Source organism: Rattus norvegicus, chromosome 4, assembly GCF_021556685.1.
Source record: "Rattus norvegicus strain SHRSP/BbbUtx chromosome 4, alternate assembly SHRSP_T2T, whole genome shotgun sequence".
Lineage (NCBI taxonomy): Eukaryota > Metazoa > Chordata > Mammalia > Rodentia > Muridae > Rattus > Rattus norvegicus.
The window spans coordinates 58,879,970-58,902,848 of record NC_141537.1 but is presented as its reverse complement, the minus strand read 5'-3'; the positions used below and the strand labels follow the sequence as shown (position 1 = coordinate 58,902,848).

General features: G+C 51.7%; 3 protein-coding genes across 7 annotated transcripts in view; 1 reads left to right on the top strand and 2 right to left on the bottom strand.

Annotated features, from left to right (window-relative positions):
- Positions 1–16,845, top strand: part of Kcp (kielin cysteine rich BMP regulator) — a 36,468-nt gene extending 19,623 nt beyond the window's left edge. The window contains exons 30-47 of one of the 4 annotated variants that reach the window (XM_087656508.1): positions 589–668; positions 890–989; positions 2,610–2,752; positions 3,008–3,180; positions 3,261–3,372; positions 3,464–3,565; positions 4,683–4,847; positions 6,100–6,406; positions 11,283–11,399; positions 11,498–11,556; positions 11,635–11,790; positions 12,485–12,552; positions 12,786–12,943; positions 14,903–14,961; positions 15,127–15,981; positions 16,072–16,161; positions 16,337–16,428; positions 16,501–16,845. In XM_087656508.1, the coding sequence (XP_087512634.1) occupies positions 589–668; positions 890–989; positions 2,610–2,752; positions 3,008–3,180; positions 3,261–3,372; positions 3,464–3,565; positions 4,683–4,847; positions 6,100–6,406; positions 11,283–11,399; positions 11,498–11,556; positions 11,635–11,790; positions 12,485–12,552; positions 12,786–12,943; positions 14,903–14,961; positions 15,127–15,981; positions 16,072–16,161; positions 16,337–16,428; positions 16,501–16,564 (2,900 nt within the window). In that variant the 3' untranslated portion in view covers positions 16,565–16,845. 4 annotated transcript variants of the gene reach the window in all.
- Positions 16,846–16,971: 126 nt separating this feature from the next.
- On the bottom strand, positions 16,972–18,894 carry Spmip1 (sperm microtubule inner protein 1). Its single transcript, NM_001401268.1, has 2 exons — positions 18,385–18,894; positions 16,972–17,128 (listed from the first exon to the last, which is right to left on the bottom strand). Exons 1-2 carry the CDS (start codon positions 18,803–18,805, stop codon positions 17,019–17,021), a joined length of 531 nt encoding a protein of 176 aa, NP_001388197.1. The 5' UTR covers positions 18,806–18,894; the 3' UTR covers positions 16,972–17,018.
- Positions 18,895–19,839: 945 nt separating this feature from the next.
- On the bottom strand, positions 19,840–22,780 carry Atp6v1f (ATPase H+ transporting V1 subunit F). 2 transcript variants are annotated; one of them, NM_053884.2, is given in 2 exon segments: positions 19,840–20,279; positions 22,579–22,780. In NM_053884.2, coding segments are annotated over 2 exon segments (360 nt in total). In that variant the 5' UTR covers positions 22,737–22,780; the 3' UTR covers positions 19,840–20,077.
- Between the last annotated feature and the right edge of the window lie 99 nt (positions 22,781–22,879).

Here is a 22,879-nt window from a genome sequence, read left to right as displayed (position 1 = left end):
GAATGAACCGCAAGGGGTAAGAAGACACTTCCGTTATTAAGCACCTACTGCATGCCACATGCTACTTGGTGTGTCTCATCCCATTTTCACAGCGACCCAGTCGGGTGCGCGGTTTACACATGAAAAACGAGACTCCGAGATGTAAATTAATTTGTCCATTGGTGGGTGGGACCATGGCTAGAACCTGGGCTGCTTCGTTACTTCCCCCTTTGGGAGACTCTATGAAGGGAAGTGACAACAGACCAGGCAGCCTGGCGTGCTCCATGATGTGTGAGTGCATGCTGTCTGTTTCCAGCCCCACCTCCCTCAGCATCATAGCCAAGTTCTCCCAAGAGGCTAAAGATGCTGACTTTGGCAGGACATATACTAAAATCGGGCAGTAGAGGACAGATATCTTTGCTATGGAGGTGCAAGAATGACATGCAAATTCATGAGTCATTCACATTGAGCTAACTTTCAAAAATAGTTCCTAAATTTTCAGGTTCTGGGGATGTTTGGCTGTCTAAGACAGAATTCTGAGGACAGAGCTGGGACTGTGGCTCCTGTCCCCTGACCCCCTTACCCCACACTGGGTTCCTGCTTTCACAGAGGCACTGAGTAACTGCACAGAGGACCTGCTGGGGTCTGAGCTGGTGCCACCAGACCCCTGCTACACCTGCCAGTGTCAGGTGAGTCCTCCTGCCATGGCCACCCTCAGAGTCCTCCAGCCCCTTCTCCTGCTCTGTGAGCTGAGGTTGAGCCCCTTCCCCTCAGCAGCTCCTGAGCTCCTGTTCACTGACATTTGTCCTGAGTGTCGTCTCCTGCCTATACCCTAATCCCAACTCTGTCCCCACAACCCCACGAAGTCTGCTGCTCTCTCCATGTTGTGTTCATTACATGGTCACAATAGGATCTGACATGGCTCTGTACTCACCGGGCCTGTCCTGCGCTCAGCTGTCCCCTGTGGGAGCACCACACAACCCCTGGGAGCTGCTGCCCCGTGTGTAAAGGTAAGTGGTCAGACTTGGTCTCCCCATCAGAGAGAAGCCCAGGATGGAGGAGGGAAGGGATTGCATTTGTGGGTGCCCTGAGTTTGTCTGCAGTTAGAATGTTTCTCTTTGTGGAAATAGAGGAGCTATTCACATGGGTGGAGAGAGATCCACGAGGGAGAAGGAATAGGGACCAAGCCCTGCATTCTCAGGCCTGAGGATTTTTCAGGGGCCTTGAAGACCCCAGGCTCACTGTAGACACTGCACTTTGTGGGTGGGAGTCGGCCCAGTGGAGGGGTCGAGGGACTGGCATTTCGGGTCTCTAGGACTCCATAAGCAACCAGCCTGAGTGCAAGGCCTAATACCCACCAGACACCAGGCTTTCTGGATGCTTGCTGAAGAAATTAGCACCCTTGGGTGCTGGTGGAACCAGACAATGGCTTCTAAGTGGGGAGAGTGCTTCAGGAAGGACACCCATTCCTCTTCCACAGACCATGTGGCGGAGGCTCTTGGCAGGAGAGTTGGACATGGAGAGCCCGAAGGACCCCAGCAACATCCATGACCTGCACCTATCATGTAACCCGGGGACAAGTGGGTAGGAAAAGGGAGGTAGGACTAACATCCACCAGCAATGGGGGCCACGTGAGCAGCAGCTGCATTGTGCTGGGCATGGGGTTGAGGCCTGGGCTCCATGCCCACCTGTGCTGTTGGGCGTTCCTATGGGCCAAACGAGCTGTGGAAGAGGCACTGCCTAAGACCCTACTCAGAAGGCCACAGAAATTACAGGTCATGGCCTCTTCTGTCGTAGGGTTTCTTTTGCTGTGAGGAGACAACACCTTGACTGTGGCAACTGTTATAACAGAAAATAATCAGGGCCGGCTTACAGGTTCAGAGGTTTAGGCCATTATCATCGTGGCAGGAAGCACAGGGCCGTGCAGGCAGACATGGTGCTGGAGAAGGAACTGAGAGTTCTGCATCTGAATCCACAGGCAGCAGGGAGAGAGAGAGACACTGGGCCTGGCTTGAGCTTGTAAAAGCTCAAAGCCCCACCCCCCCACCCCGTGGCACACTTCCTCCAGCAAGCCACACCTCTAATAATGCCACTCCCTGTCATTCTGTGGTAGGCCATTTTCACTCAAACTACCACAGCCTGGCTCCTTCGGGAAACCCCTAAACAATGGTATCTGTCTTTAGCAGGGTCGTGGGGAGCTCTCCTGTCCTTATGGTTAAAAGTGCCTAAAGCTGGCACAGGCTTTGAGCAGTGCCAAGTCGAGGGATGGGTTGATGGAGGAAGGGTAACATAGGTAAGTCCCTCTGTCTGCCCCACAAGAACACCCAACAGTGCAGGTGGGAATGAAGCCAGGCCTCCACTCCTTGTCCAGCAGAACAATGTCCCCATCACTCACATGGCCCATATTTGTGGGTGGATGCTAGACCCGCCTTCCTTTGCCCACCGTTCCTCAGATCATGTGTGGCAGGTACAGGTTATGCTAATGTTGCTGGGGTCCCGCCAACCCATCACTCTCCTGCTGAGATCCTCCACCACACAGTCTAAGAAGGAGAACTGGATGTCTGTCCAGAAACACTGCTATGTTTGACAGTGTTTGAGTAGGGCACTGAATCTGTGTCATTTCTCCTCAGACCCTACCGGATCATGCTCGCACCAGGGTCGCTGGGTGGCCTCTGGAGAACACTGGATAGTGGACGCCTGCACCAGCTGTGCCTGTGTGGCTGGTACTGTGCACTGCCAGAGCCAGCGCTGCAGGAACCTCTCATGTGGCCGGGTGAGTGCTTTGGTTCAAGGTGGTAGGACCAAGGCACACAAGCCACTGCTATCCCAGAGTGATGAGAAGGGGCTTGGGCTTCTCTTGCCTTCCATGAACCAGGAAGCCAGGGCTGATGCTGTTCCTGGAGTGACCACCAGGGGGTGAACCTGGGTTTAAGGGATCAGAGAGACCACAGGGGCGAGGGGTGGGGTGAAGTGCTGAGACTTGACGGGAGAGTGTTCTGTGACTGACTGTGTTTGGGTCTGAGGCCAGGATGAGGTCCCTGCCCTGAGTCCCGGCAGCTGCTGTCCCCGCTGTTTGCCCGGGCCGGCTTCCTGCATGGCCTTCGGAGACCCCCATTACCGCACCTTCGATGGCCGCCTGCTGCACTTCCAGGGCAGCTGCAGCTACGTGCTGGCCAAGGACTGCCACAGCGAGGACTTCAGGTATGAACCCCTTTTCCTTCTCCCTGACACCTAAACCTGGCACCTCTGACCTCTGGCACCTGGGCCCTTCCTCCTCATAGTGTGCACGTGACTAATGATGACCGGGGCCGGAGGGGTGTGGCCTGGACCCAAGAGGTAGCGGTGCTGTTGGGAACCGTGGCTGTGAGGCTGCTGCAAGGCAGGACAGTCATGGTGAGCCAAGGACCCAGGGAAGGTCAGTCCTACCCAGTTCACATGTCTGACCCGACATGGTCCCTCCCTCCCCCTATCCCCTCTTTTCCAGGTGGACCAGCACACGGTGACCTTGCCCTTCCTTCGGGAGCCACTGCTGTACATTGAGCTTCGTGGTCACACCGTGATCCTGCATGCCCAGCCTGGGCTTCAGGTGTGGCCAGAGGGCAAAACAGGGTGGTCCTGGAGCCTTAACACTTCTAAGGCTTCCGTAACTTCCAAGTCAGGTGTCTGCTCCTGCCTGGTGGGAGGAGGAGGCAGGAGTGGGAGAGCGTAGGGGACATCCTTAAAAAGAACTCAGCTGGAGAGATGGTTAAGAGCACCCAACTGCTCTTCCAGAGGTCATGAGTTCAATTCCCAGCAACCACATGGTGGCTCACAACCATCTGTAAAGAGATCCGATGCCCTCTTCTGGTGTGTCTGAAGACAGCTACAGTGTACTTATATATAATGATAAATAAATAAATAAATAAATAAATAAATGAATGAATGAAGGAAGGAAGGAAGGAAGAAAGAAAGAAAAAAAGAAAGAAAGAAAGAAAGAAAGAAAGAAAGAAAGAAAGAAAGAAAGAAAGAAAAAAGAACTCGGCAGGGTTGGGGATTTAGCTCAGTGGTAGAGCGCTTGCCTAGCAAGCCCAAGGCCCTGGGTTCGGCCCTCAGCTGGGGGGGGGGGGGGCACGACTCAGCATCAGAGACCTTCGTACTCAGTCATCCATAACCTGAGATTGGGGTCCAAAGTCGGTAGGGATCAGGAGGTAGTCAAGGTGTTCTGGGTGGTCTCTGAGGACCCTCCCGACTCCCATGTGGACAAGTAACAATCTCTTGCTGGCAGCCAGAGCCATAACTTACAAACCCACGCTGTGTGCACTTGATCCAAACTCTAATGGCATTGTACCTTCCTTAAGGCCCCAAGACAGTGGTTCTCAGGAGGTGGGTTTGTTCCACCTGGAGCCCAGTTGAAAGATGCCCAGGAGCAGTGGGCAGCTCTCCCTGCAGCAGTGGGCAGCTCTCCCTGCAGCAGTGGGCAGCTCTCCCTGCAGCAGTGGGCAGCTCTCCCTGCAGCAGTGGGCAGCTCTCCCTGCAGCAGTGGGCAGCTCTCCCTGCAGCAGTGGGCAGCTCTCCGTGCCATCAGTCTTTGGTCAGCTGTGTAGCAGGGTATACAGGGAAGTGGCCCTTCAATGAGCAGTGTGTACCTGTCCATCCCACAGCAGGGGGACTATCAAATTATCGAGTGAACTCTTTTGGGTCTCTGTCCTCCCCCCTCTGCACAGGTGCTGTGGGACGGGCAATCCCAGGTGGAGGTGAGAGTTCCCAGCTCCTACCGGGGCCAGACCTGTGGCCTCTGTGGGAACTTCAATGGCTTTGCCCAGGACGATCTGCAGGGTCCGGATGGGAGGCTCCTGCCCACAGAGGCTGCATTTGGGAACAGCTGGAAGGTGAGTAGCTTGAGAGGAAGAATTTGCAACAGCCTAGAGGACTGGGGACAGGCCCCTGCTACAGGACCCAAGACGGGCTTCTGCATTATCGTAGATGCCAGTGGCTTAAAGCCTCCCTTAATTAATGGAAGAGGCTGGGTGGTAACCATGTCACCTGACTCCCTACAGCATACTCTGTCACTTGCTGGCTGTGGAACCTTGAACAAGTCCTTTATCTGGTCTAGCCTTAGTTTATTTGTAAAGAGAAGACAAGATGAACATAGATGGTTCTTTTCTTTGCTGTCTTACTGGTTTGATTTTGGGAGTCCAGCTAGGAAGCCCATACTGGGCTCCTACCTGATACCTTCTTATCCCAACTTCCCGAGAACCAGGATCACACCTCGATGGGCACTTTTGCTTCTGTTTTGTTTTGAGACAGAGTCTCACATAACCCAGACTGTCCTTTTTTTTTTTCTTTCTTTCTTTTTTAAAAGATTTATTTATTTATTTCATGTATGCGAGTACACTGTAGCTGTCTTCAGACACACCAGAAGAGGGCATCAGATCCCATTACAAATGGGTGTGAGCCACCATGTGGTTGCTGGGAATTGAACTCAGGACCTCTGGAAGAGCAGCCAGTTCTCTTAACCACTGAGCCATCTCACCAGCCCCCAGACTGTCCTTGAATTCTCTATGTAGCCAAGAATAGCATTGAACCCCTAGCCCTCCTGCCTGTCCCCAAGTGCTGAGATTACAGGAGTGCGCCACCATTTCCAGTCTGTCATGCAGGGCAGAGTATCAAACAGAGGCCGGGCTTTGTGCAGTAGACAAGCACTCTTCCAACTGTGCTGCATCCCGCAGCCCAGCCTGTGCTGTCCTTGAAGCGACAGCTTTGATTCCTTTGCTTTTCCTTTTCTGACACAAAGTCTCACCATGTTGTCTAGATATATCTAGCCCAGGATCCTCCTGCCCCAGCCTTCTAATGCTGGGATCATGGTGTACCAGTATGCCTTTGCCCTTAAAATTAGCATATATTATTTATACATAGTAATTTATTTCATTTTGATATTTTTATACATGTATATAATGTATTTTGTTCAAGACCCCCCTAGTCACCTTTTCTTGGTCTCCCCATTAATCCCCTTCCTCTTCTGAGCTGGCCCGCACCTCTACTTCCTGTAGTGGGACTTTGTCTACTGGAGCATGACACGTCCTGATCGAAGGCAGATTTTGCCAGCCATGTTTTCACATCATGGTTGCTCTCTCTGTGTAGGTCCCCAAGGGGCTGGGGCCTGGCCGGCCATGTTCTGCAGGCCGAGAGGTGGACCCCTGCCGGGCAGCAGGCTACCGTGCCAGACGTGAGGCCAATGCCCGGTGCGGGATCCTGAAGTCTTCACCGTTCAGTCGCTGCCATGCTGTGGTGCCACCAGAACCCTTCTTTGCCGCCTGTGTGTATGACCTGTGTGCTTGTGGGCCAGGCTCCTCAGCTGATACCTGTCTCTGTGATGCCCTTGAAGCCTATGCTAGCCACTGTCGCCAGGCTGGGGTGACTCCTGTCTGGAGGGGCCCTACACTCTGTGGTAAGGGGGTGATACCACATTGATGGAGGGCATTGTAGGGAAAGGAGGGGCAGCCCAAAAGACTCAAGTCTGGACAGAGAGGGCACAGGGAAGCTATAAAGTATGGAGTAACAGCTAGAAGGGTGTGGGGGACCTCTGTGACATTGCTTTCCTCTCTGCCTACAGTGGTGGGCTGCCCTGTGGAACGTGGCTTTGTGTTTGATGAGTGTGGACCGCCTTGTCCCCGTACCTGTTTCAACCAGCACATACCCCTAGGGGAGCTGGCAGCCCACTGCGTGAGGCCCTGTGTTCCAGGCTGCCAGTGTCCTGCAGGCCTGGTGGAGCATGAAGGCCATTGCATCTCACCTGAGGCCTGCCCACCAGTCCTGCTTACTGGAGGCTAGCCAGCTCGCATGCTGTCCACTCCCAGTCAGGAGCAGCCTCTGGGTCCACCCTGAGTTAAGAACACCCTCATCGGTTGGGGATTTAGCTCAGTGGTAGAGCGCTTGCCTAGCAAGCACAAGGCCCTGGGTTCACTCCCCAGCTCCGAAAAAAAAAAAAAAAAAAAAAAAAGAACATCCTCATCCAGGACTTATCTGGCCAGAAGTTATCCCTTGGTAAGCAGCAACCTCCAGGCCATAGCTGCTGAGTCTGCTGGGCTCAGGCAATGGGGTCCTAGGTCTGCTCTCCAGCCGTCCACAGTGTCAAAACACAAGAATAAACTACACTTGCCCATGACTTCCTCGTGTGTGTACTTCTTCCTGGCACTCATGTCGGTGGCTGGGCTGCTGAGAATTTGGGGCCCAGAGACTCCTTAACCCATCCTTATGTCTGTATCCCCGGGCTGCCCCAACTGGCCACTTCCTGGTGCTGCCTCAGACTTTGAAATGGAGAGGATAACCCAGGTGCTTTGGTCTCTGCCCTGTGCTCAGTCTGTGTGGTAGGCGTGGCCTGCGACTCTTACCTGAGACCCTTTGTGGATCTGTATGGGACCTTGCAGGGGCTGAAGAGCCACTGAGAAGAAGTATAAATCATGCCCAGCCTTCTTCTTTCTTTCTTCTGGGTTTGTTGACCTGAATGCTTCCATATCTTCTTGGTTACTCTAAGAACTGGTGATGGCACAGGACTGCACGCCTAAACAGAGGCAAGAGAAGTCCAGCTTATGTGCGGCATTTGTACATATGCACCAGAACCCTTAGAGACACATGTGCATACACATCTGTGTACGTTCACAGCCATAGCAGCAGACAGACAGACATACAGACAACGTACCAAGATGTCATTGTGGGGAAAGATTTTTGGAATAGAAAAGGCCCAGATTTTGAGTTTTCTTTGCCATACATGAGCTATGTGGCCTCAAGAGTTTTAGGAATCTTGTTGGGCAGTGGTGGCACACGCCTTTAATCCCAGTACTCCGGAAGCAGAGGCAGGAGGATCTTTGTGTTCAAGGCCAGTCTGGTGTACAGATTGAGTTCCAGGACAGCCCAGAGAAACCCTGTCTTGAAAAACAAACAAACAAACAAAAAAAAATAGAAAAAAGTTTTAGAAATCTTGGTTCTAAGATCAGGGGACTCTATTGTCACTAATGATCCTAATGTAAGGTAAATGAGGGCCTAATTGCCCCAGGAGAGACACCCCTAAGCCCTTCATGACTTACTTAGGCAACAGAGTATTGAATTGAATTGGAGGCCACCCCCCACCCCCCCACTTTCCAGCTCAGCCTTCTTTCAAAGAGAGAGGCCATTTTCATTTGGGGGCCAGAGAATACTGTCTGCACCGCCCTCTCCTGCTGGGGTGCCAGGTACAAGCAGGCCAAGCTGCTCAGGACCAGAGGGAATGGGCCGTGAAGAGTCCAGGGTGTCTTAGCTAGCTCTCCATTGCTTTGATTTAAAAATGAAAATGTTTGAAATGAATTGACTCTCAGTCCTGGAGGCTTCCACCCGAGAGTGGCTTGCCGTGTTGCTTCAGGCCTTTGGTGAGGCAGTGGATGGCACCGGTGGGGATTACTGGCTGGAGCAAACTTCTTACATTATGAACCACGAGACAGAGTCAGGACCGCACAGTCTACTTTGACTGTAACCTAAGGTCTGTCTGTCTCTCTGTCTCTATCTCTGTCTCTCTCTCTTTCTTGTTTTTTTTTTTTTTAATTTTTTAAAGATTTATTTTTTTTATTATATGTCAGTACAGTGTAGCTGTCTTCAGACACACCAGAAGAGGGCATCAGATCCCATTACAGATGGTTGTGAGCCACCATGTGGTTGCTGGGAATTGAACTCAGGACCTCTGGAAGAGTAGTCAGTGCTCTTAACCGCTGAGCCATCTCTCCAGCCCTCTTCCTTGTTTTTGTTTTAGGGTGTTTGTTTTGTGTATTTTCTGTGTAACTCTGGCTTTCCTGGAATTCTGTAGACCAGACTGGCCTCAAAAACACAGAGATCCACCTGCTTCCCAAATGCTGGGGTTAAAGGCATGCGCCACCATCACCCGGAGACCTAAGGATTACTGGAACAGTTCATTCCTTAAAAGATTATGGCATTTCCCAATAGTGTCAGCCTGGGGACCAGGCCTGGGTTTGTGGGGAATAGTTGACATTTCAGCTGTAGAGACTTCCATCTGTTTTGGTTCTTTTCCTTACTACGGTCTGCATATGTACACGAGCAGCAACAGCATACATGCATGTGTACATGAGTGCAGGGGCAGCGGGCATCCTGCATAGAAGGGGAACAGGTAGGACGACCCTGAACAATGTTCAGCAGGTGGGCAGAGACTGTACCACTGCTGGACTCCCACTATTTGCTCCCTCTCGCTGCTTACACCCACCTCGAACCGATTGTCCCTGGACCATGACTTTCCAGAGTGTGTTTGCCATGTCCCTCCAAGTGAGGGGAACAGAAACTCCCTCACGGCGTGCAAATGAGGACGGTCCCAGCGCCTACCACGTGGAGCTGTGAGGAGGAATCCCATGCAGAGAGAGGTGTGCGGGGGCAGACACATGTCATGCTGCCAGGAGCTGCCGCTGTCACCACGACCCATGCAAAGCATACTTGCATGGTGACCATTTAACACAGCTGGAAAATTCTCGTAAGCCAGGATGTATTCATGTGATGGTCAGTTCTAATGCTCAACTTGACACATCTGGGAATCATCTGGGAAGAGCATCCCAGTGAGGCTTGATCAGGGTGCCCTGTGCCATGTCTGTGAGGTATTATCTTGATTGCTTTACTCGGTGTGGGAAGACACAGCAGACCATAGACTGCACTGCTCCCTCAGACTCTATGAAGGTAGAGAAAACTGGGTACTAAGAGCATGTATTTCTTTTCTTTGCTCTTGGCTTCAGAGGTGATAATGACTGTTGTCTTAAGCTCCTGCCACTATGACCTCCCCACACTGATTGCTGTAACCTGGAATTGGGAGCTAAACCAAACACTTTCCCCCCCTAAATTGGTCTTTTACAAAAAAGATGTGTGTGTTTGTGTGTGTGTGTGTGTCTGTGTGTGTGTGTGTGTCTGTGTCTGTGTGTGTGTGTGTCTGTGTGTGTGTGTCTGTATCTCTGTGTGTCTGTGTCTGTGTGTGTGTGTCTGTGTGTGTGTGTGTCTGTGTCTCTGTGTGTGTGTGTCTGTGTGTGTGTCTGTATCTCTGTGTGTGTGTGTCTGTATGTGTGTGTGTCTGTGTGTGTGTGTCTGTGTCTGTCTGTGTGTGTGTGTCTGTTTCTGTATCTGTGTCTGTGTGTGTGTGTCTGTGTGTGTCTGTGTCTATGTCTGTGTCTGTGTGTCTGTGTGTCTCTGTGTGCGTGTGTGTGTCTGTGTGTGTGTGTGTGTGTCTGTGTCTGTATGTGTCTGTGTCTGTGTCTGTGTGTGTGCGTGTCTGTGTGTGTGTGTCTGTGTCTGTGTGTGTGTGTCTGTATGTGTGTGTCTGTGTGTGTGTGTCTGTTTCTGTATCTGTGTCTGTGTCTCTGTGTGTGTGTGTGTGTCTGTGTCTGTGTCTGTGTGTGTGTGTCTGTGTGTGTGTGTTTGTCTCTGTGTGTCTGTGTCTGTGTCTCTCTGTGTGTGTGTGTGTCTGTGTCTGTGTGTCTCTGTGTGTGTGTGTCTGTATCTGTGTCTGTATCTGTGTCTGTGTCTCTGTGTCTGTGTGTCTGTGTCTGTGTCTGTGTCTGTGTCTGTGTCTGTGTGTCTCTGTGTGTCTGTGTCTGTATCTGTGTCTGTGTCTGTGTGTGTGTGTGTCTGCGTCTCTGTGTGTGTGTCTGTGTGTGTGTGTGTCTGTGTCTCTGTGTGTGTGTGTGTGTCTGTGTCTCTGTGTCTGTGTGTGTGTGTGTCTGCGTCTCTGTGTGTGTGTCTGTGTGTGTGTGTGTCTGTGTCTCTGTGTGTGTATATGTGTGTGTGTGTGTCTGCCTGCATACACGTAAGGGCCTGATGAGTGTGCCTGATGCCCACAGAGACTGGAGAGGATGCAGGATCCCTTGGGATTGGTTTTACAGATGGATGTGAGCTTCCATGTGGGGACCTGACCTGTTTCCTCTGAAAAGACAGCAATGGTAGCTGCTGAGTCACCTCCACAGGACCACATTGCTTTTGTCAGGCCATTCTACCACAGCGACATTAATAACACCACGACGATGCCCATGCAAGACAAATACTCATTAGGGTCATAAACAGGAACATACACCGAGGTCGCTGGTGTCCGGCTCTGCCTTCCTCCTCTAGTCCATGAAACCTGTCCCAGAGCAACCCTAGTGTCTCGGGAGGCTCATGCACAGCCCTGCTCAGGTGTCAGGGCCCTGCATTATTGAGATCAGAGCCTTTGTCCCCTGTTCCCGTCCTCTACCTCCCTTGAGGCCTCTGTAGCAGATGCAGATATTGAGGAAGGAGGGGACATCTGACCTGTTCTCTTCTCCATGGCACAGCCAAGCACTCCTGGGCACCCAAGACTCCCCTGCAGCCACAAGCAAGCCTTGACCCTGTACCAACTTCTCTTCCAGCGCCCTGCAGATCTAGACCAGCTCCAAGATGCTTTACAGCAGGTAAGGAAATCCGAGTGCTGCTTCCAGGGCAGCGGACAGGGCCTGACTCCACTCTTGATCCCCACTCCAGGTTCATGAGGGCTGGGACTGTCCCCCAGGGCTGGAGCTACCTATGATCCTGCTGGAGATGGAGGGGAGCCAGTGGGCCCAGGAGAAGGTAGGGGCTGGCACAGAGGGAAGCAGATGCAGAAGGTAGAGTGGATCTCTCATGTTCTCATTTCCCATCCTCCTGCAGCTTCTCTGGGACTTGGAGCTGCTGGCTGGGGTAGGGCTAGGCCTCTTCTGGCCCCCCTTGGCCAGGTTCTGCAGCCAGAGGGACCAGACTCAGTATGCATGGAGCCAGTGCAGCCAGTCCTTGGGCAGGAGTGTGGATGGAGACTTTGAGCAGCTGGTGAGTGGGCCAAGTAGAGAGAGGTTCGGGGTGACACTGAGGAAGTCCTGGAGCGAGAAGTGGAAGGTGCATGGGCCTTAAGGACTTACCGGTTCAAATTTCTGTTTCCTGTGGACTCTATACTTCTGATTGCCTAGATATAAATGTGGGTGATGATAGATCCTTCTAGATTTTTTTTCAAAGGCTTTTGAGAGAACCACTGTACTCACTGGAACAAAAGGGCTTCTACTATACCCAGCAAACACCATGTTTTCCTAACTTAAAGACTGAACAGTTGACAACTAGCTGGTGAAATGAAATGGGGGTCATATGCAAGTCTTCCCATGTGGCTACCCAGAGGGAAGAATGCCACCTGGCAGATTCAGGAGGGCAAAGGCGCTGGTGCCCAGCATAGCCCTGAGCCAGAGATTCAGAGAGGCCTTCGCCATGGACTCCCCTCAAGCTGGACTATCCTTTGGAGAGGTTACTGGTCCCAAAGCAGAACTGTCACTGAGATCAGGACATGTGCTTCTCAGGCTGAGGTATCCTTGGTAGAAACAAAGGTAGGATAGTAGTTAGTACTGTCAGCCTTGAGGAAGAGGTGCCACAGAGGGCATGAATGCCGGGAGGCAGGAAACATGGGGGTCGGCTGGGAGTTTCCTTCCTCACTGGAGCAATGTTACCATGTGGGTCTGAGCTCACTTGATCCTTGCAGAGTTCCAAGTTGTGCCCTTCACCCCAGGCTGGGGAAGCCCACAGTGAGAGCCATCAGCTCCTAAAAGGGTGAGTCTTGTTCCCCAGGGATTCTACATTCTCAATACTGCCTCACAGTGACAGAGAACATACTTCCCATCATGGTCCCCCAGTGTCCCTCCTCCTGCCTCCAATTCCTGGATCTGCTGGGTACCAAGTTAGGGGTGGCTTCCTGGATTCAGAGTTAGGCAGTATGGGGGGACTGGGGAGACTAGTGGAGCTGGCTAGGCTATCTCCCCACTGCGGCTGCTAAACTCCTGCAGGAGGCTGGCTATAGATTCTTCATCCACCTCAGATCTGGATGAAGCTGGGAGTGATGGAGCTCCAAGGCTGGAGGGCCCCATTATACCTGCCAAAAGTGCACCTACTACACCAACAGGAGAGGGGCAAGAAGCCAGTGGAGCAGGGGCTCCTGGAGTCGGTAAGCCAGACGAGACCGGGAGGCGGGGACACCTTCATCCCAGGTCATTCTTCATCTCACAGCTTTTCAGTGGGCGTCAGAGTCAGCCGGCAGCAAATGGGCTTTTAAATACATCCGTGTTTATTTATTTTTATTTTTTGAGACAGGGTCTTTCTGTATAGGTCATCTTTTTTTTTTCTTCTTTTTTTCGGAGCTGGGGACCGAACCCAGGGCCTTGCACTTGCCAGGCAAGCGCTCTACCACTGAGCTAAATCCCCAACCCCTGTATAGGTCATCTTAACCTTGCTGTATAGACCAGCCTGGTCTTGAACTCACAATCCTCCTGCCTCAGCCTCATGAGTACTAGGATTACAGGTGTACCACTATGCTCAACGGAAGTAGGTTTTGTTGCTAATTTCCCTATTGGCATCAGCATGTCCAGTGGGATTCTGGACTGAATTTGATAGGAGCAGCAGGAAGAACCAGCAGGGATATCTGTCCCAAAGAAGCTGCAAGATACCCAAGGAAGAAGAACAGAATAGCAACCATAGACTATCCGTTTGCCACCCTTAGGTTAAGCACAGGGGCTATCCAGACACACTGGAGGGCTGGATCTAGTCTCTAAGATCACAACCTTGTGAGAGGACTAAGACTTGAAGTAGGCTTGGTGGGAAGGATGCTCTGGCCTTCCCTTCCCCCACCTCCTGCCTGCTGCGAAGGGAATTGATTCTCAAATTGTGTTAAACAATGCACTTATCAAAAGCTATATACTTCCAATTGTTTTATCACTTGAATGAAAGAGTGCTAATTGTCCCTTTTTATGATTGGCAGAATTTTTACAAGTATATTGGGTACAAATTACACTTAATTACCTGGCTTGGAGTGGGGGTATTACTCACTAATAAGACCAGGTTCAGCAGGAAGAAGGGAAGAGATTGTTTTCCCACTTTTTGATAATGATTTCGAAAGCCTGAGAATTTTATACAACTCCTTTGTTCAAAAAGCCCCTTGGAAGGTGCATGTATTTCCATAGAAAACAAACCCCTGTGGTTACCGGTGAGAGTATTCCGCCTCTTTTCCCTGCAAGAGAAAGACATGACACTCTGCAAAGGAGCTCGATTTAGGAGCTATGAAACACCACAGGCCCTTCATCCAGCTCTGACTGAAGGATGTGTGTATGTATGATGAAGCAGAGCCGCTCTCCCTTCCACAGCTGCAGGGAGCAGCGGCGGCGATCCCTCTTTTAGATTTCTTTTGTTAATTGTGAAGACTTGGCAGTTTTCAAGCCAGGCTCTGGCTTAAATTTTCATCATGAACTTCTTTGGAGTTTGTCGTCAGAAACAAACAGCTTGGTAGGACTTTCATAACAGAGAGAAAGTAGGGCCCATGCAGGGGGATTCTTCTGTGGTCCTGAACCTCCGTACCGGATAAAGTGTGTGTGTGGGGGGGGATGGGGGGTGTCGTTATGCCATAGGATCTCAGCAAATGGGCCCTTCCTGTGCTGTGCTTGGGGGAGGAAGTGTGCGGGTTCCTTAGAGAGGTCTCTTCGGGCTAAGAAGTCGGGGTTGGCCATTGCAGACACAAGTGACACACAGCATGCAGCACATGGTACGCAGTGCATGCTAAGGTGGTGGGAACGAAGGTGCAGGAATTGTGATAACTTGAAACACAAGCACCTCAGGACTCCCCCTTTAGGGCCCACCCAGGCATCCTCATTTTTATTGTTTTGTTTTGTTGGTTTTGTTTTGTTTTGTTTTGTTTTGTTTTTTGAGACAGGGTTTCTCTGTGTAGCCCTGGCAAGCCTGGAACTCACTCTGTAGACCAGGCTGTCCGAAAACTCACAGAGATCTGCCCGCCTCTGTGCTGGAATTAAAGGTGTGCGCCACCATTGCTCCGTTTCAAGCATCTTTTCCCTAATTTGGGTGTAACGTGTGTACGATGCCGATGCGTAGACATCGGTCATTGTCTTTTCACCCCCAGGTTGCTTACAGCCCACCAGCAACAGTAGCTTCAAGGAGCCAGGAAACTCAGAACTTAAGGTGAAAGGGTCAAAGGATCATGGGCAAGGTCCCTTCAAAGGGGCATCAGGGGTGGAGTCTGTCTGGGAGAGGCAGTGATATGATATGGAACCCACTCGGGAAGAGCGGTCCCGTCACAGGGCTCCCTCACAAAGTTTTTGGGCCCAAAATGTTTTTCCTTCCTAGGACCCAGGCAAGATGGAAAAGAGGAGTCAAGAAGAACCAAACATTCAGAGTTCCTGTGGACAGACACTTGGAAGCACAGTGGAGGGAAAGCTGGGCCAGGAAGCTGGCCTGGCTTCCCTGAAGTTGTCAGCTCTCCAAGACGCCTCCAAGGAGCTAGGCTCTGGCCTGAGCCAGGAGAGAGCACAACCTCAGACACCGCTCACTCCTCAGGATCACCCAGAGAAGACAACACAGGGTCAATGTGGGCAGTCACCTCAGGGTTATAAAGGAGAGTCAGTTCAGGGACAAGACAAAGGGGTTCCTCAGAGTCAATGTGAAAGGAAGCAAGCTCAACAGGGCCAGGAATTAAAAATCCCTCGGTTTGGGGAAGGCACTAATTCAGTAGTATGGGGGGAAGTTCAGGGAGAATCCACAGTATGGCGCCAGGAAGAGGGCAACCTTCAGGGCCGTTCCAGCGACTTCTGCAAACTCCCAGAAAAGCAGATCCCTCAGCCCGTGGAAAAGAGGATAGCAGGTCCCCAGGGTAGTAGCACCCAGCTGACAGAGGCAGCAGCCACCCAGGAAGGGGAGTGGGCTCCTCTCCCTGCGGTACCTTCCAACCCGCCACAGCTCCAAAGCCCAGAAGGCAGGATACTTGCCACCGAGGCTGAGGAGCGCCAGTCAAGGCTTCCCAGTGCTCACAGGGAGCAGAGAGGCCTTAGGAACCCCAAACCCTCCAAGGTCGCGTGGTCCGCACCCCGGAGCAGAGAGGAGGTGCTGGCCAGCCCAGGGCAGGAGGTTCTGCAGCGACTGCTGGAGCTGAACGGCGCGGCCAGGCTGCGGCGGCGCAGGGACCGCGAGCAGCAGCGGCTCCGGGTGCGTCCCAGGGCCCGGCCTGCCAGAAGTGGTGGTGGAGGGGGCGGGAGGGTTGCCCAGGCGGGACCCGGCTGAGTTCTGCCTCCCCAGGTCTTGGAACGACTCCGCATCTTTGCCAACCACCATCGCCGGGTTCACCCGCTGGGGCTCCCTCCCAGAGTGACTCAGATGTCACCACAGGTAAAGCGAGATGGGGTGGGAAGTGGGGAGGCGGCATGGCCACCACGGCTGTGTCCCCTGAGGGGATGAGGAGGACCGCAGACAGCTGCTTCTAGCAGAGCTCAGCCGGAGAGGGGCGGGTGCGGGGCGGCCCCTTTTTGGCCACACCTGCCCGCTCAGAGCTCATGCCACCTAGGAGGATGTAGCAGGACGGCAGCGCATCTTGCGGGAACTGCTAGAACAAGTGCATCGAGGCAGGACTTTGCAGCTGCGGGCACTCGGGGTCAGGTAAGGGGCAGACAGGGAATGGTAGTTGCCCCTTTACCCTGACATTTGACTGACAAGCCACTGTCTTCCTAGGAACACCCAGAACTTCCAGGAGCTACTGTCTCCTGGCACGAAGGAGCCTTCTCCTGGAGAATAGCTTCCATCCTACCCAGCCTGCCCGCTCACTTGCTGGGTCTCCATGGAGATATGAAGCTGATGGTTAAGGAAAAGGCTAAAGGGTGACCTTAAGTGTGAGATAGTTTTAGGAAGGCTCACAGGCTGGAGAGATGGCTCAGCGGTTAAGAGCCCCGACTGCTCTTCCAGAGGTCCTGAGTTCAATTCCCAGCAACCACAGTGGTGGCTCACAACCATTTGTAAAGAGATCTGATGCCCTCTTCTGGTGTACTTATATATAACAAATGAATAAATCTTTAAAAAAAAAAAAAGGCTCAGAGGGAAGCATTAAGGCCAGGGAGAACAAAAATAGACTAGCATACGCGCGCGCACACACACACACACACACACACACACACACACACACGAGTAATGAAGCTCCACCAGGAATCCTCTTATTTCTTCTTTTGGTTCCTAAGTCACTGCCAGGCCCAAGCTCAGAGGGCCAGATCTCGGGGATCCAGGAATGCAAAGGCACCATTCTTACGGAAGAATGACTCAATTCGGCACATCTTGCAGGAAACCATTTCTTGCTTTGCTGGAGGACCTGGGAAAAGATGTCAGATACTAGGAATGGGTTTCTGAGGAGGAGGGCTCAGAGCACAGGACTCTCCCACATAGCCCTAGGACTCTGCCTGTGTCATATCTACCTTGCATAAATAAATTAAAAGGACTTTTTTGAGAAGTGGGGACTACAGGATAATACGTTTGGGTGCTGGATCACTGGGCTCAGCTGTCTGCCATGATCATTCGGTTCTAAGATGTTCCACCAGGCCCTTTGGCATTTAGAAGATGGACCACTGCACTCTCTCTTCAGGGCCACCATGTTTGTCACAGGGACAAACTCTGAAGATATGAGACTTTCCTTCTTCCTCTACCTCACTTCCTCTGGCTTCTGTTGGGAAGCCGGCTCCCCTTACTGTCACCTCAGAGGAAAATGAGGGCGCTGTGTTGCTCCCAACCACCCACCTTTTCTGCACATGCTCAGGCAGTGGGACACACTCCCTACAACTTCTGACTCGTAGGTAGTGAGTAAATGGATACTTTTGAGCCCAGATTACCCAATGACACATTCAGCCTTGTTATTTTTCCCCACACTTTTGAAAAGCCACTGGGCTTCTCCGGCTCTGGGTCCTAGCTGATGACCTAACCTTCAGCCTCACAGAGAAAAACAGGTACTCGCCTTCCTGCTGGTGCCACCCCTACCCTCTGGCCCACCTTCCCACTCTCTTCAGGGAAAATTCCATTCTTAGCTCCGACCTAACTCCTGAAGGCCATGCTTCTACACACAGTGACCTCAGTGACATCGTGAACCTACTATGGCCATCACAGACCTGTCGTCTTCTAATCTTACAAGCAAATCCGTGGGTTGTTATTGCTTGTCCTCCCTGTCACGTTTAAACCAAGAAGTTCCTCCAAGTCTTGTCCAAAACATCCTTGATTTCAGTTCCAATCCTAATCACGTCTTGCCAGATAACACAAATACCTAATTCGCCAGCCTCGAAGCTTCAGTCTCTAATCCATTCTCACTCGCCTGCTTGAATCTTCACTAGCTTCCTCTCAAATTAGGGTAGAACCCTTCCCATACCATTTAGCTCTCAGCCTTAAAAGCCTGAGACAGGCCTTTGCTGACAATGCCCCTGCCTCCCTGACCACCACCACTCCATTTCACAGAGCTTGTCTCTACCAGGTCTATCTCCTTGCCCACAACCTGGCCTTCCCCTAAAATGTCTCCCCTCCAGCACAGGGCAGGAGGAGCTCCATGTTTGTGAGAGGACTCATGTATGGGAGGTTGGGGCTCACCCAGCTGCCAGCCATATGTGAAGTTGGTGGTGATGGGGAACAGGTAACGCGTCTCTGGCAGGTCCAGTTTTCGGGTGTTGAGATACTGGTAGCGCCCCTGCAAGTCATGGGAGATGCCTTCATACAGCAGGGCTTTGGTGTCAGGTGGAACTGGGTACATTTCTGACAGAAAAAGAGGTTCTGGAGTAGGGCTGGGGGCTTTAGACGGGGCTGTTTTGGAGACAGGTGGTAGTGAGACTGGGACCTTAGGCAGCATGGTAGGCAGTTTGAAGGGCAGACGGGATGCAGCCTTAGCCTTCTGCTTGGCCTTCACCAGAGTCCCGTACTTGCGCTGCCATTCGTAACGCAACATCATCTCTTTGAGATACTCTTCCTTCCAGAAGTTTTGCCGCACCGTGTCCATGTTAAGCTGCCTCGACATGGTGGCAAAGGAATGAGCAGTATCAAGGTTTAGCTAGTACTGAGTGGGCATAGCAAGTGGACAGTGGACAGCTGCCCTGGGATGGTCACCAGGCAACCAAGCCTCACCTCACACAGGGCCAGTGTGGTGGTTTGAATATGCTTGGCCCAGGGAGTGGCACTATTAGGAGGTATGGCCTTGTTTGAGTGGGAGATGTGTCACTGTGGGTAGGCTTTGTGACTTTCTTCCTAGCCACATAAGAGACAGTCTGCCCCTGGCTTCCTTTGGACAAAGAGGTAGAACTTGCACTTCCTCCTGTGCCATGCCTGCCCGGACGCTGCCATGCTCCTGCCTGGATGATAATGGACTGAACCTCTGAACCTGTAAGCCAGGTCCAATTAAATGTCCTTATAAGAGTTGCCTTGGTCACGGTGTCTATTCACAGCAATGGAATCCTAAGTAAGACAGTCAGGATTCTGCCTGCCATTGCCTTCAGCAGAGTCCCATGTCACCCTTTCTGAGGAAGCCTAGAAGGGCTCACTAACTAAACATCTTGATTCCCCAGGTACCATCATGATACCCTGTAGGCCCCAGGCTCTATCTAGATCAGTGGTTCTCAACCTTTCCAACACTGAGACCCTTTAATGTAGTTCCTCATGTTGTGGTGAACCCCAACCATAAAATTATTGCTGTTGCTACTTTATGACTGTACTTTTCCTCCTCATCAACTAAATATCTGAGTTCTCTGATGGTCTTAGGGGACCCCCACAGGTTGAGAACGCTGATCTAGAATGACGATCCAATGCAACTGCTTCTGTCCCTTGGATGGGGCCCCTCCCAGCACCATGAAGACTGAGGAGAAGCAGCAAAGGTAGAGAGACTGGGATCGAACTTTGTCCTCCATCCCGGAAGCCAGTCTCTGACCCAGGTGGCCCGTCCTTGAATTACACCCCGACCCCCAATTCTCCTTTACCTTGCTCTTGGTAGCATCTCCATATCTGCAAGTCTAATGTCCCCCAACACTGCAAGCCTCACGTACCCATACCAGCACCCACTCGGAGAGAATATTCCTTTAATGTTAACAATGATACTGCTCAATGGCATAGGTAGTGGAGAGATGGTTGGCCTTTCTTTCCCTACCCAGCCTGGACCTGAACATCAGAACCCCAACAGCTTAGGAACCACTCAGTGAAGAGGAAGGGAGGGGCTGGAAACCAAGGCTTGAAACTTAAATAGAGGGTGGCAAACTGGGAGAGGCCTGGAAGCGAGAGAAGGGTTAAGGGCTGAGCAGCCCTAGCGCAGGTCTTCAGCAGTGAACATGCCCTTGGCCCTGCGCAGGATGGAGTCTTTGGCTGCGTCGTAGGGATGCTCCTTGGACGGGATCTCCAGGACGGCTGGAATGGACCTCTGGTGGGCATCGAGGGCGTGCCGAACCATCTCTGCGATGTACTGGTTGATGAGAATGATGCCGATGTCATCCCTGTTTAGAAACTGCCTGTTGGGGGAGAAGAGCAGGGAATGACAGTGACTGCATGCATAAGGCCTTCAACCTTATCTCTCCTTGGATGAACCAATTGCACTCAGGAGCTCAGAACCACACTGATCAGGGTTGGAGTCCACACATTTGCTCATGGAGGGAACTGGTAATGAAGACCAGGATCCATGTCAGTGTGTTCTATATGCTGCCTCCGTGGAAGAGAGGCAGAGGCGAGGAAATTGGGTATGAGCACCTTTGTATCTGTGTAAGAGTCTAGAAACACAAAAAACCTTAACAAAACGAAACCAAGAGAAAGAAATAAAGGAGGAAGGGAAGGGAAGGGAAGGAAGGAAGGAAGGAAGGAAGGAAGGAAGGAAGGAAGGAAAGACAAAAAAGAAAAAAGACCAAGACCAGCCTAGTCCGCAGAGGTAATTCCAGGAGAGCTGGGGCTACACAAACCCTGTCTCATAAAACAAAACAACAAAACCTTTTTCTTATTATTGATAGTGGTTGAAATCAAGAAAAATGCAAGGATGGAGTAGCAGAGTGATTCCTTAATGTATATCTTTTGATTTTTACTGAATGTTTAGAGCTAGGGTCGAGGAGACCACTGAAGGCCTACAGTTCTATGCTGATTAAGGGGATGGACCAGGAGGACATCTGCTATGAGCCAAAGGCAAGATGGAAAGAGGAAACTCAGCAGTGAACGAATCACTATTTCCAGACAGAGACTGTCATTCTGGCCTTCCTCTCATGTGATCACCTCCACACACAGACATGCATGCCCCTTCAACCATGTATTTACTCATTAGAAATAATTTACTGGGCACCAACTTTGTGCCAAGCATGGAACAGATTTGGTTTTAGGATTCCTTCCTGTTGGAAACATGGTAAATTCTTAGAAGTAAGATCTGTCCTCCAGTGACAACGGAGGTCACACTACTGGTTCCTTAGAGATCAGTCTCCCAGGACACAGCCTGCCACATTCCAGGCTGTGGGAACTAGTCTCAGCCGGCATCCCTGGACTCTGCTATTGAGGGAAAACAGGTGAGGGCAGTTTATTCCTGAGATTTGCATAGTAGTTCTAGAAGAGGAGTGAGAGGAAAAAATAGGGAGTTGGCACCCACAATTCTAGTCAACAGGGCACTTTTTGGCTTAAAAGCAATGCCTGCACCCACTTTTTGAAACTATGACCCAGGGCATGAAGTGAGGAGTTGAAGTAAAAGGTCTTTGTGGAAGGTCATACTTCCCAGAAGTTTTGCCCATTGTCAAAAGACAAATGGAAACCCCAAGGCAGACTGCAAGGAACTGTATACACAGAGTAGGTAATAGCTTAAGAAAGGCACAGGTAAAGGTGTGAGCTATGCAAGCCTGGTTATTTGAGTTCTATCCTCAAAGCCCATGGAAAGAAAACCGACTCCACAAAGTTGTCTTCTGACCTCCATGTGTGCACGCCTACCCACGGACACAAACACAAACTCCATAATTAAAGAGTTGACCTGGGTTCTGCCTTTTATGGCTGGTGTGTCTTCGGGTCTGTGCCCTAACCTATTCGCCCTTTATTTTTTCACTAGTAAGTGGGAATGACCACTACCTTACAGGACAATTGTGAGCCTCTAAAATAAATGAAGCGTACACACACACACACACACACACACACACACACACACACACACACGCCCACTGACTGCCCGGACCTACATTGGAGGTGGGAATGACCACTACCTTACAGGACAATTGTGAGCGTACACACACACACACACACACACACACACACACACACACAGGACAATTGTGAGCGTACACACACACACACACACACACACACACACAGGACAATTGTGAGCGTACACACACACACACACAGGACAATTGTGAGCGTACACACACACACACGCGCGCGCCCACTGACTGCCCGGACCTACATTGGAGGTGGTTTGTTTAGGACACAGTCGAAAAGACTGTAAGGTCCAGAGAATGCGCTACAGGTGAGCGTCAGGGACCCCGGAAGTGGGCTGAGCGTGCCGGTCAGCACTGGTCAGAGGCTCCAGGAGTCCAATTACAGCCGGGGCAGATAACAAGCTCCACTCTCTTCTAAACTGACACACAGTCATGTGATGGGGAGCTCATGGACCTGCCGTAGGCCGGGCCCCACTGGACCCCAGAAGGGAACTTAGACGGCGGAGGCACCTGCTCCTGGAGAGACGACTTCCGGGACCATCCCGATCCTCATCGACCCCTGACACCCAGGTGAACAGGCCATCAATTCTCCCCGTGCAAGCGGAAGAGCCCATTTAGGCCTCACAGGCTACCGTACCTGAAAGTGTCTTCGATTTCATTGATGGTGGTATCCTTCTCCACTACCAGGAAATTAGGGTGGCGGTTCTTGTTAAGCTCCCCTATGCCGCCCAACAGGAAACCAGTCACCGTGTCCTCGTCTCCAATCACTGCGATTAGTTTACCCCTGCCCGCCATCCTGTCGGCCCGGCAGAAGGCTCCCCAAACAGCAGTGATGCCCCGCCCCCGCAGCGGCCCCTCCCTTCAGTCATGCGCAGTCCCCCGCCTCCCGGGCACGCGCATTAGCAGGAACTCGGATCAATCCGCTTACTCCTGCGCCA